Source organism: Arvicanthis niloticus, chromosome 5 (assembly GCF_011762505.2).
Source record: "Arvicanthis niloticus isolate mArvNil1 chromosome 5, mArvNil1.pat.X, whole genome shotgun sequence".
Taxonomy (NCBI): domain Eukaryota; kingdom Metazoa; phylum Chordata; class Mammalia; order Rodentia; family Muridae; genus Arvicanthis; species Arvicanthis niloticus.
The window spans coordinates 4137154-4148915 of NC_047662.1; the positions used below are offsets into that span (position 1 = coordinate 4137154).

General features: G+C 51.9%; 1 protein-coding gene across 4 annotated transcripts in view; it reads left to right on the forward strand.

The window, feature by feature from the left end:
• Positions 1-11762, forward strand: part of Espn (espin) — a 32960-nt gene that overhangs the window by 9452 nt on the left and 11746 nt on the right. For 2 of the 4 annotated variants that reach the window (XM_076933666.1, XM_076933664.1), the window contains exons 3-8: positions 5170-5356; positions 5455-5637; positions 5813-5944; positions 8670-8871; positions 9616-9944; positions 11087-11134. In XM_076933666.1, the coding sequence (XP_076789781.1) occupies positions 5170-5356; positions 5455-5637; positions 5813-5944; positions 8670-8871; positions 9616-9944; positions 11087-11134 (1081 nt within the window). The remainder of the gene's footprint in view (positions 1-5169; positions 5357-5454; positions 5638-5812; positions 5945-8669; positions 8872-9615; positions 9945-11086; positions 11135-11762) is intronic. The other 2 variants (XM_076933667.1, XM_076933665.1) reach the window with 1 other exon arrangement.

Genomic DNA, 11762 nt, shown 5'->3' on the forward strand with positions numbered 1-11762 from the left:
TTTAGAGTTTCAGAAGCTGTTCTGTGCACAAGTGAACAGGTGGTCAGCAAGGGAACAGGTGCTGGGAAGGGGTCCCCGGTGAGTGGGGTTCAGCTAGTGAGGTGAGGTAGTAACTGAACAATGGCTCTAAGACAGTGACTGCACCAGGGATGTGAGGCCAAGGAGAGGGCGGCTGTCAGGAGGACCCACGATTGACACACACACACACCCCCAAGACACTTTCAGCTTCACAAGCTGCTTTAAGGTTGAGCACAGAAGCTTATGAGAGGTTGAGGAGTGATAGCCGCTTACCTAGGAGGAAACTGAGGCTGGAGAGGGCAAAGGGCTCTGTGCTGGGATCTTACACAGTGACGGGGGAGACGTAATAAGTGGAGTCTAGGAGCTAAGGAGAGCCAGGCAAGAGTCTGGAGGTCAAAGGTCTCTGAAATCCTTTTTGTCTTCTTTGGTCAGGGGGTCAGGGTGCCTGGCACACACACACACACACACACACACACACACAGAGAGAGAGAGAGAGAGAGAGAGAGAGAGAGAGAGAGAGAGAGAGAGAGAGAATAGCCTGCCATGTGTCTGGCAGGACCACAGGTTCTGGCTCATCCTGTCAGACAAAGAAAAGGCATTTTAACTATAGATTTGAGAATCCAGAAAGGGACACTGTGACCCAGCTTGAGGGAGGTGGGACTTGCACCTGGCTCTCCTCAGGCCTTGTCATGCATACCTGAGCTTACTAGTAAAGGGGTTCCTGAGAGGAGGATAGAGGACTGTGTGCAGAGACAGACAGGCAGGCAGGCAGACAGACAGACAGACAGACAAAGAAAGATGTGGACAGCCAAGCAGTGGTGGCACATGCCTTTAATCCTAGCACTTGGGAGGCAGAGGCAGGCAGATTTCTGAGTTTGAGGCCAGCCTGGTCTACAGAGTGAGTTCCAGGATAGCCAGGGCTTACACAAAGAAACCCTGTCTCGAAAAAACAAAAAACAAACAAACAAACAAAAACCAAAAACAAGAAAGGTGTGGACACAGCACAGCTGCAACTGTTCTCTCTCTCTCTCTCTCTCTGACTCAGGCTCTCTCTCTCTCTCTCTCTCTCTCTCTCTCTCTCTCTCTGACTCAGGCTCACATCATAGCTTTGTCTATTTTGTATCAAATGATCTTAGCTCTCCCTGCCTTTGTGAGAAAGGGGAACAGTGTTAAAATCCACCCTCAAGACCATAAAAAGGATCTGATGAGCCGGGCAGTGGTAGCTCACGCCTTTAATCCCAGCACTTGGGAGGCAGAGGCAGGCGGATTTCTGAGTTCGAGGCCAGCCTGGTCTACAGAGTGAGTTCCAGGACAGCCAGGACTACACAGAGAAACCCTGTCTCAAAAAAACAAAACAAAAAAAAACAAAACAAAACAAAACAAAAACAAAAAACAAAAAAAAAAACAAAAACAGAAACAAAAAAAAGATCTGATGAGAGAGGGTGTGAAACTGGTCATTGCTGGGCTTGGGGAGTAACTATTCAATTAAAAATAGCTGTTATCAGCCAGTAATCATTTTTAAAAATTAAGATGGGGTCTCCCTATGTAACTTTGGCTGACCCGGAGTTCACTATGTAGACCAGGCTAAGCTCTGTCCTTACGTCTATCCATAGCTTTGTGATTTTTCTTCAGTGAGTCTGAGGGAGCCTGCAGTTTACTTACCTCTATACAAAGCAAGTCAAGAACTGGCTGCCCCTTTCTCAGGCCCATCAGCAGAGTTGCCCCATGCCCTGGGCCTCCCACTCCTCAATAGGAGTCTTGAGGGCAGAAGTTGACATGCTGGTGATAATGGGGGCCTTTATTCTCTGCCAGGGCTCTGCTGGGAGTGGCAGCCAGCAGCTTGCGGGAGGATGTGGGTACCAATGCCTTGTGCTACCCAGTTCCTTCTAGGTAGCTGGATACTTCTAGATGGTGGCTACCTGCCAACTAGAAGGTGCTGAAAGGGCAAGGCTCACAGGGAGTCCAGCTTTCTTTCTTGTGTCAACTGCCTCTCCCACCCTAAAAACTCGGCAAGCCCTAGGGGGTCACCCTGTTTAGCCTCTAATCTCCAGGACCCCAGCACTGATCGTGCCTTGGTTACAAGGGGGTGGGGGGTGAATAATTCAGGCTGCTGAGTGTCGGTCATGAAATATTCAGCAGGCTGTTCCTGACACACCAGTCAGTGTGTGGGGGCGAGGATGGCGCTGGGATTATAGGATGGAGCCATGAGCCAGCAGGGTTCTTGAAAAGGGTGTGTGGCTAATGGCTGGGTCTTTTGCCTGCCCTGTATCATCCAGGCAGGACCTGGTTTTTATTTTCCACTTCATTTTAGTTTAAGGTTTTGGATATGGAGTTTTAGTATGTAGTCCAGATTCTCAGTGATCCTCCAAGTGCTGGGGTGATAGAAGTGTGCCAGGATGCTCGGTGTGTGCATGTGTGCACACGCGTGTGAGTGCATGCGTGTGTGAGCGTGCATGTGCATGTTGCCGAGTCTGGAACATTTTGCATGCTGGGAAGGCACTGTAATGCTGAGTGAACTTCCCCAGACCTCACTTTGCTCTTGGCATGCGTGTCATGCTAAAGGACAGCCTGCTGTGGTATCTAATTGCCCCAGACATCTAAAGAGCCAGATTCAACATGAGATCAGCAAGTGACAGCCTTGTGTCAGGGTCAGGGAACGATGCTCACACCAAGGAGTCAGGAGAGACAACAAGTGGGAACCAAGGGGATGGGGGAGGGGTATACAACCTGGGAGAGAGGCATGGGGTCAGGGATGTAGGTAGAGGAGCAGGGCCTCTGAGAGGATGACGGGTAAGGAGAGGAAGGCATGCTTGTCTTGGTAGGAGTGGGGACCTAAATCATGTTGCAGTGTCAAGGGGATAGTGCATAGCCAGATAGAGGAGGAGGGACATGCAGGCCATTGGACAAATGAGGGAGGGGCTTAACAGGCCCGATTGACACTCTGGATTTTTAGCTAGGGAGAATAATTTTGGGTGAGAATCTGAAAGACTGGAGAGCCCTGTGATGTGAGGTCTGATCGCAGAATATCAGGATGGACCCCCAGCTTGAGTATATAGACCTGAATGGGCAGGTGATGGGTCTGGAGTCGCTTATGGCTCCACCCAGTGTTCCTTTTTGGTAACTGCACCCTGGACAGTCCAGCCTCCTAGCCAGGGCAGATTCAGGACTCTAATTGCATTCCCACTGTGGGGCTGGATCCCTGGTACCCACTTGGAGTACCAGGGCTGGGCTGGGGAAACAAGGATAAGGTAATAATCTAAAGGTAGACCATAATGGGGACCACTGAGCCCAAGTCCCACCTGCTCACCTCCACATCACTATCACAGGCACGCATCCCACAGATACGTGTGTGTTCCTAATGCACTTACCATTCTCCGAAGCCTGGACTTGTCCAGGCTGGAGAGGTGGCTCAGTGGTTAAGATAACTGGATGCTCTTGTGAAGGACACAAGTTTGATTCCCAAGCACCCAGAGGCTTGCAATGATCTGTAACGACCAGTTTCAGAAAATAGGATGCCCTCTTTTGAGCTCTGTGGTGCACACACATACACATGGGCATAACATTCATACGAATAAAATAAAATAAATAAATCTTTTAAAACATTAAAAAAGAGCCATGACGGAACACGCCTTTAACCCCAGCACTCAGAAGGCAGAGAGGCATGTGGATATCTGGGTCTGAGGCCAGCCTCATCCACAAACAGGTTCCAGGACAGCCAGGGCTACAAAGAGAAACCTTGCTTCAAAAAACAAAACAAAACAAAACAAAAAAACAAAAAACAAAAAAAACTAAGAATTAATTAATTAATTAATTAAAATGAAAGAGAGATATACCTGCTAGTACCATACTCCGAGTTAAGTGTCCAATATACAGTGAGTGAATCTGAGGCTGACAGATTAACACCGAAACTCGGTGTTGGAGAGACAGCTCAGTGGCTAACAGTGTTTTCTGCTGTTGCAGAGGACCCAAGTTTGAGTTTCAAAATCACCTGCGATTCCACCCTATGGGAATCTTACACCTCTGGCTTCTGCAGCTACCTATGTTCACATCCACAGACCCACACAGATACATACACACAATTAAAACATCATCCACTGTGAAACCCAGGTTGCCCAGGATGCAGTGCTTCGCAAAAGCTAGAATATCACGTAATGTCATCTGAAGTTCAGATTTAACTGGGCATGCTGCATTTTAGCTGGAAACCTCCAGCTCTGCCTTCTAGGAAATCAGTTTCCTGGGGGAGGCCCAGGCCAGTAGCAGTTATAGCTAACCAAGCATACCAGGCTACCAAAGGAACTGGCCCAAGGTGGGAGGAGCCTCCCGAGGGTATGAGGAGAAAGGGCAGGGAGGTTTCAGGGAGGAGGGGTGTGTCGGAGTCTTAAAGAGGAAGGAGCGGGCATTTCGAATGGGGAGACACTGAGTTCAAACAGCAAGTGTGGGGGTAACACAGTGATAGCTGCTGTGGCTGAGAAGGTAGAAGAACCCAGGTAATCATGTCCTTATAGACACCAACTAAAAGGTGGGTCTAAGGCTTGTGAGATAGTACAAAGGGTAACAACTGTGTTTGCTCTGTTTGTGGCTAATCGTGGTGTCCTAAGTTCCATCCCCAGGAACAACATGGTTGAAGGACAGAACAACTGACTCCCCAAAGCTGTCCTCTGACTACCTTGTGCCATGCTACACACACACACACACACACACACACACACACACACACACGGTAAAAGAGTCCATTTTCAATAAAAGGAAGAAATAAAATCAATACAAAGGTAAGTAAATGTAATGTAAAATAAATTTTTGCTGAGTATGATGATGCCTGCCTTTAATACCAACACTCAAGAGTCAGAAGCAAGCAGATCTTTGTGAGTTCGAGGCCAGCCTACATAGTGAAGGACAGCCTTCACTAAAGAGACCTTGTCTAAAAATTTAAATAAACAAATAAATAAATAAATAAGGGACAGAGAGTGGAAAAACAGTCTGAGGACAGCAGTGTAGGACTGAGCCAAAGAACTCAGGGACAACCTATGACAAAGCCTCTTTGTCACCTGCCCACTTTCAGCACTCCAGAGAGCCAGGCTAGGGTGGGAAGTAGGCTTTTGACAAGAGTGCAGTGGGCATCTAGAGCCCACACTGGGTGTTGCCTATTTGCAGGGGGGTGAATGCCCAAACCAACAACGGTGCCACGCCCCTGTACCTGGCGTGCCAGGAGGGCCATCTGGAAGTGACGAAGTACCTTGTGCAGGAGTGCAGTGCAGATCCGCACCTGCGCGCCCAAGATGGCATGACACCCCTGCATGCCGCGGCGCAGATGGGCCACAACCCAGTATTGGTGTGGTTGGTGAGCTGAGGACCACAGGGTGGGACAGCGCTGGGAGTGGGCGGGGCCAGGAGGGGGCCCAGCGCAAGCCCCGCCCTCTGTCACGCCCCTCCCTACAGGTGAGCTTTGCAGACGTTAGCTTTTCGGAGCAGGACCACGACGGCGCCACGGCCATGCACTTTGCAGCCAGTCGCGGCCACACCAAAGTGCTCAGCTGGCTTCTGCTGCACGGCGCAGAGATCTCGCAGGACCTGTGGGGCGGGACCCCACTGCATGACGCTGCTGAGAACGGGGAACTGGAGGTCTGGGCGGCCCGAGAGGGGCGGGGCTGGAAAGTGGATAGAGGGCGTGGTTGGGGCGGGACCGAGGCTGGAACACGGTCGCCCTCTGGCGGCCGCGCGCTGTCCTCGCAGCTTCTCTAGTGCCGGAGGGAGCTGGAGGGAGCCAGCTCTCCTTCTCATGCTCCGCCCCCTACAGTGCTGCCAGATCCTCGCGGTGAACGGCGCGGGGCTGGACGTCCGCGACCACGATGGGTACACCGCTGCCGACCTGGCTGAGTTCAATGGCCACACCCACTGCTCCCGCTACCTACGTACGGTGCAAAGCCTGGTATGACCCAGAAGTAGCTGGTGTGGAGTCATCCCTTCTCACCATTTAACCCTAAGAATAAGTGTGTTGCCCTTTTATCAAGAAAACTGAAGTTCAGGGATATGACGCCTCTTGCCTGAGGCGATTCAAAATTGCCTTGGCGGGTGAGGACAGCCAGAGGCCAGGAGACACAGACCAATGGAGCTAGCCACGTTGATCTTTCACCCACCCACATGTATTATCTGACTTAAATCTAAACAGAACCTCTCTTGTAGGGTATGGTTGTGGTTCTATTTCACAGATGGGTATAATCTGAATCTCCTCTCTCTTTCTCTGTCTTTCTCTCTCCTTTCTCTTTCCTTCTCTTTCTCCTTTTCTTTCTCTTTCTTTTTTCCTTCTCTTTCTCTTTCCCTCTTTCTCTTCTCTCTCCTTTCTCTTTCCTTTTCTTTCTCCTTTTCTTTCTCTTTCTTTTTTCCTTCTCTTTCTCTTTCCCTCTTTCTCTTCTCTCTCCTTTCTCTTTCCTTCTCTCTTTCTCCTTTTCTTTCTCTTTCTTTTTTCCTTCTTTCTTTCTCTTTCTCTCTTTCCTTCTTTTTTCTTTCTCTTTCTTTCTCTCTCTTTCTTTCTGAGGGTTGAACCTAGGGCCTTGAGAGTGCTAGGCAAGTGATGTACCATTAAGCTACACTTCCAGGTTTCTCCCCATCTGCCTTTTAAATTGACTTTGAGATAAGATCTTGCTAAGTTGCCCAGACTGGCCTCGAACTTGTATCTCTTCTCCTGTAAGTAGTTAGGATTACAGCCATCCACTGTAGCACCTGACAGGAGCTACCTGTCTTGACTGGTACACATCTGCTCACTTTGTAGTTAACTCATAACCAAACCCAATATATGCTTGCAAATTATTTTATTATATGTTTTACAAAGCCATGAGATGGCCCAGTAAGACTCAGGCTCAGGTATGGGTGTCCCCAAGTCCAGGGCCCTGTTCCAGATAATCCAGTACTCACTTTGGGGCAGTAGACAAAGGTCTCACAGCCCCCCTCAGAGGGATGCTATCTCCAGGGTCTAGCCCAGCATGAGAAAGGCTTCCAGGGGAAGCCTGGAGGGAAGAAGGCCAATGGGCCTGCTCTGTTTGCTAGCGTGTGGGGGATCTAAACAGTACAGCAGAGCCTCAGGACAATCAGACTGAAAGGTAAGGAGATGAACTTCCAGAGAAGGTCCCCCAGAGTAAGGTCATGGGTATCCCATCACAGGGCATACAGCAGGAGCAGATGCTGAGAGGTGTCTATCTGGACCAGGAGTGTGGTCCTTCCAGAAGAGTGTTTCTGTTCTCAGGCTGCAAGTGTGTAGCCCCAGGGCCCTCAAGTTCCTCCTGAGAGTCTGTCCATCTCCAGTTCCTGATGCTGATTCAGCCATAAGCCACTGTTGAATTCTGACACTATTAGGCTCTCTGGCCTGTGCTCCACGGGTGTGACTAGTTCATCTTTGCCTATGATTGGCACTTCATGATTAAGTCATGTACTAGGTGACATGCAGTGGTCTGTCACCAACTTGCAACACCTTTGCAAACACTGCTATTCCCACTTACAGATGAAGCCTCTCAGACACAGAAAACACTGGTACGTAATATGCTCATAATCCCACAGCATAGTGGAGGACGGGAAATTAAAGGTATTAGTCCAGGCTCCAAAGCCTGTGCCTCTCCTTCCAGCTTCCATAGTCTACAGAAGTCAGGGCTGGGTCCCAATGCTGGCCCCTAGTGCCAGTCAAGAAAAGAGCGCCTGCAGGTTGTCTCTCCCTGCCACCTCAAGTTATCTTCTGGGGCTCCCCTTTCCTTCACAGGGTAGACAACAGAGCCTGAACCCCTTGAAGTGAGTGGAGTAGGCAGCAGGATCTGGCCCCTCACCCAGGCAGGCCCAGCAGTGGCAATGACAGATCCAACCACCGAGGTAGCTGGCCCAGAAAAGGCAAACACTAATTACAGAGCCAATAAGCATGGCTGCTGAGCCCGTTACCTGGTACCAGCCTGCTTCCCTCTCCCAGGGGGCCTGTGACACTTCTCAGGCAGGGAGGGGCAAGGGGCAGAGAGGAGTAGCTGTGGGCAGGAGGCTACGGAGGAGGAGGAGGAGCAGCAGGCTTGCCGATAGCCGGGACAGCATGGGCAATGTAAGTCTGGCCCCTCACCCTGACCTGCTCCCAGCAGAAGGGGCAGGCCTGCACACAGAGCCCCAGCTGGTGGGGGGAGGATGCAGGGCTTGGCAGCTGCCACATCCTATCTAGGGCCCAGTCTTTCCCTCCAGCACCATCATGAGGTGCACTGGTCTTGGGTAGGCAGCTGGCAGGACAAGCAAGTTAGGTTGCAGCCAGGCATTGGAAGTTGAGTATACCCTTCCTCTTCCTGCAGGAGCAGCCCCTGGGGTCCTTTGCCCACAGATGCATGGGAGACAAGGCCTTATGCCCTCTGATTAGAAGGGAGAGGCAGGTGCAGAACTGAATCCATTTGGGGTACAGGCCAGACCCTCCTTCCCAAGTGTCTACTTTCCTGAGCATGGGGAGAACCAGGTGGGCATTTCTCTGAGGCCTGAAGTGTAACTGGGAGGATCTGCTCTTGACTCCTGTTCTAAAAAGAAGCAGGAATGATGCAGAAATCAGGAAGTGGCTGGCTCAGCAGGTGGCTCAGGGAGGAACCCCGGTCTGGAGGTTAACCCCACAGGACCCTGGAGCCCAAACGTATTTCCTTTTCCCTCAGAGCTTGGAGCACAGAGTCCTGTCCCGGGATCCATCCATGGACCTGGAGACAAAGCAACCTGACTCGGGCATGTCCTCACCCAACACCACCATGTCAGTCCAGCCACTGAATTTTGACCTTGGCTCACCTACCAGCACCCTCTCCAACTATGACTCCTGCTCCTCCAGCCATTCCAGCAGCAAGGGTCAGCGCTTAACTCGAGGTGAGTGGACAGTAGGAAGAGGAGGAAGAGAAGGGAGACAAGTCAGAGCCGGGGCCTGCCTGTCTGTCTGCCTGCCTGTCTGTACCAATGTCTTGTCCAATCCAATAAGCTCCCTGCCACAAAGCCCGCATATACCCAGCACATGATTCAGGGATCTCGGTTCTAAGCTATCCAACTCAAAGATGTGCACACATCTGGACAGGTGTACAGAGTATACACAAGCACACGTACACACTTAGGCAGGTAGTATGCATGCGTACACCTATATTGCACAAACAGAAGCCCTTCATTCCCCTGTTACAAACATGGACACCCACACCCAAAGTCACCCAACCCAACACAGACAGAGTTAAAGACACACATAACAAAAGCCGGCACACAGAGCCAGGCATGTGTGCACACACTGACCACACCCTGAACACAAGTCCAACCACCTGCAGTGTCTGTTTCCCACCACCAGGGGGCGTGCAGAGCTGCCTGAGTGTAGCCATCCAGACTGCGGCCCTGCCTGGCCCCTGCCAGGTGGTCCTGCTCCCCAGGACCCTGGAAACCAAAACTTCATAAAGTGTCCCCTTGAAACCTGAGAGTGTCATCCTCCTGTCTACTGGGGAAGCCACAGCAAGACATACCAAGCAGTAGCCCCAGTTTGCCTTCCTGCTGGATAAGCAGTTGAGACAGCTTGGATCTAGGGTACAGTCAGCAAACTTAAATATTCTGTTTGTTCTTCTGCCTCCCCACCCCCAGCCCCCGCAGGGGTTCCAGGGGTTCCAGGTGTTCCAGGTGTTCCAGGTGCAAGAGCTGCAGACTTACAGAGTTACATGGACATGCTGAACCCAGAGCCAAGCTTGCCTCGGGGCAAGTTAGGGAAGCCTCCACCGCCACCGCCGCCGCCACCACCACCACCACCAAGCTTTCCTCCGCCGCCGCCACCACCACCCCCAAGCACGCAGCAGCCCCCACCTCCACCAGGCTACCCAGCTCCCAATCCCCCTGTGGGGCTGCATTTGGATAACATTTACATGCAGACCAAGAACAAGCTTCGCCACGTGGAGGTGGATTCATTCAAGAAGGAGGTAGGTAGAAAGCTCGCCCTGTTGGCTAACAGTGGGCTGGGCTGACTGGGGACCGGGCTGATGAGGAACTGGCCTGGTTGACTTGTGGTCATAAATGGGGCTTCCTGGGCCCAGGGTAAGTTTGAGAACTGAAGGTCCCAGGCAGTGGTGGCACATGACTTTAATCCCAGCACTTGGGAGGCAGAGGCAGGCAGATTTCTGAGTTCGAGGCCAGCCTGGTCTACAGAGTGAGTTCCAGGACAGCCAGGGCTACACAGAGAAACCCTGTCTCAAAAAATAAATAGAGAACTGAAGGCCCTAGCAAGGTCCGCTGACCACTGGAGATGGTGTAGGGACAAGGTCACCATTATAGTCAGCTCTAAGGAGTTGAGGTTGAAGGAACCCAGACTCAGATAGGCTTCTGAGGAGCTGTGGCACATCCTGCAGTGTCAGGGCTATCGTGGAGTTAGCAGAAAAGGCATGCAGATATACTTACAGTGCAGGACTCGGGTAGAGAAAAGCACCCTACGAAGGATGCTTGAGCCAGGTCATGGTGGCCCACACCCTTAATCTGGGGAGGTAGAGGCAAAACCAGCTTGCTCTACAGAGTGAGTTCCAGGACAGCCAGGGCTACACAGAGGAGAGACCCTCTCCAAAACCAAGTAACAAAAGGAAAGGAAAGTGGTACCTGAGGTGTCTTCCTCAGGTGAAGCTTTCTGGGAGTTTGACTTGATGTGAGGACCGGACAGCAGTGAAGACATTGAGTTGCTGCTCTCTGTCGGCCCCCTAGTTAGGGGGGGAGAGGCTGAGGCTGGCCCGCCTTTCCCTGGGATATAAAAAAGGTTTTCTCCAATGCTAACTCCCCTCTCTCTCCATAACCGGGGGGGGGGGGGGGGGGGGGGGGGGAAGGAGCTTGCATCTAAGAAGGAGGAAACCCTTTGGAAGGGGTGGACCAATGTGAGGGACTAGAACATCTGAGGCCTTTGGACTTTGGGCTAAAGCTGGGGAACAGAGGAGGGTCAGATGTGATAGCAGGGAGACCCAAGCAAGGCTCTTCAGAGGGAGAGGTGTGGGGGGACAACCCAGGACCACAGGTGGACAGGTGTAGGGTGGCAAACCCATAAAGTCTTGCCAAAGGCCAGACCTTGCAATTCTCTCCCCAGCCCAAGGAATGCCACCCCAAGGTGGAGCTGAGCGATCAGTTTGCACAGGTGAGCCAGGTCACAAGGCCACGAGGCGGAGGCGGTATGGGAGGGACAGCCTTCACGGGACTCTGCACCACCCTTTTACTGCCCTTTCGTGCATCAAGCTCTGCCAGATTTTTTTCCCCCAATCTGGAGGAGAGAAAGCAAGCCAGATCGAAATTGTAGGAGTGGTAGAGACCATCCCTGCTTTCGAGGCTTATGGGGTTTGCCCAAGTCCTGCCCACTCCCCACCACTAGGCCCAAGTGCCAGGACTTCCCCATGCCCCTCTGTGGTGTGTTCATGCAGAAGTACAGGCACTAATAGGCTCCACAAAGGGTCCTTTGTGTGCAGTTTCGTCCCTTCCCTTTCCCCCCTCAGGCGTGGGTGACTAAACTGTCGGTTAGAACTGGGTTGAGGGGTGTACACCTCTGTTGCTCTAGTGGGTGCCGAGGGGGCTGGCTGACCCAGAAAACAAATCCGGCGTGTCATGTTTCCTGTCACGTGAACCTTGTCCAGTGGGGACAGAGGGTCTGAGGCCACAGTAGAGACGCACGAGCGTAGGTCTGGGTGAGGGGACAGCCCCCACCTGTCATTTGGTCTTTGGCCACAACCCCTCTTCTCCCTCGCCCAGTGCAGGCCTTAGCGGGGAGCAAC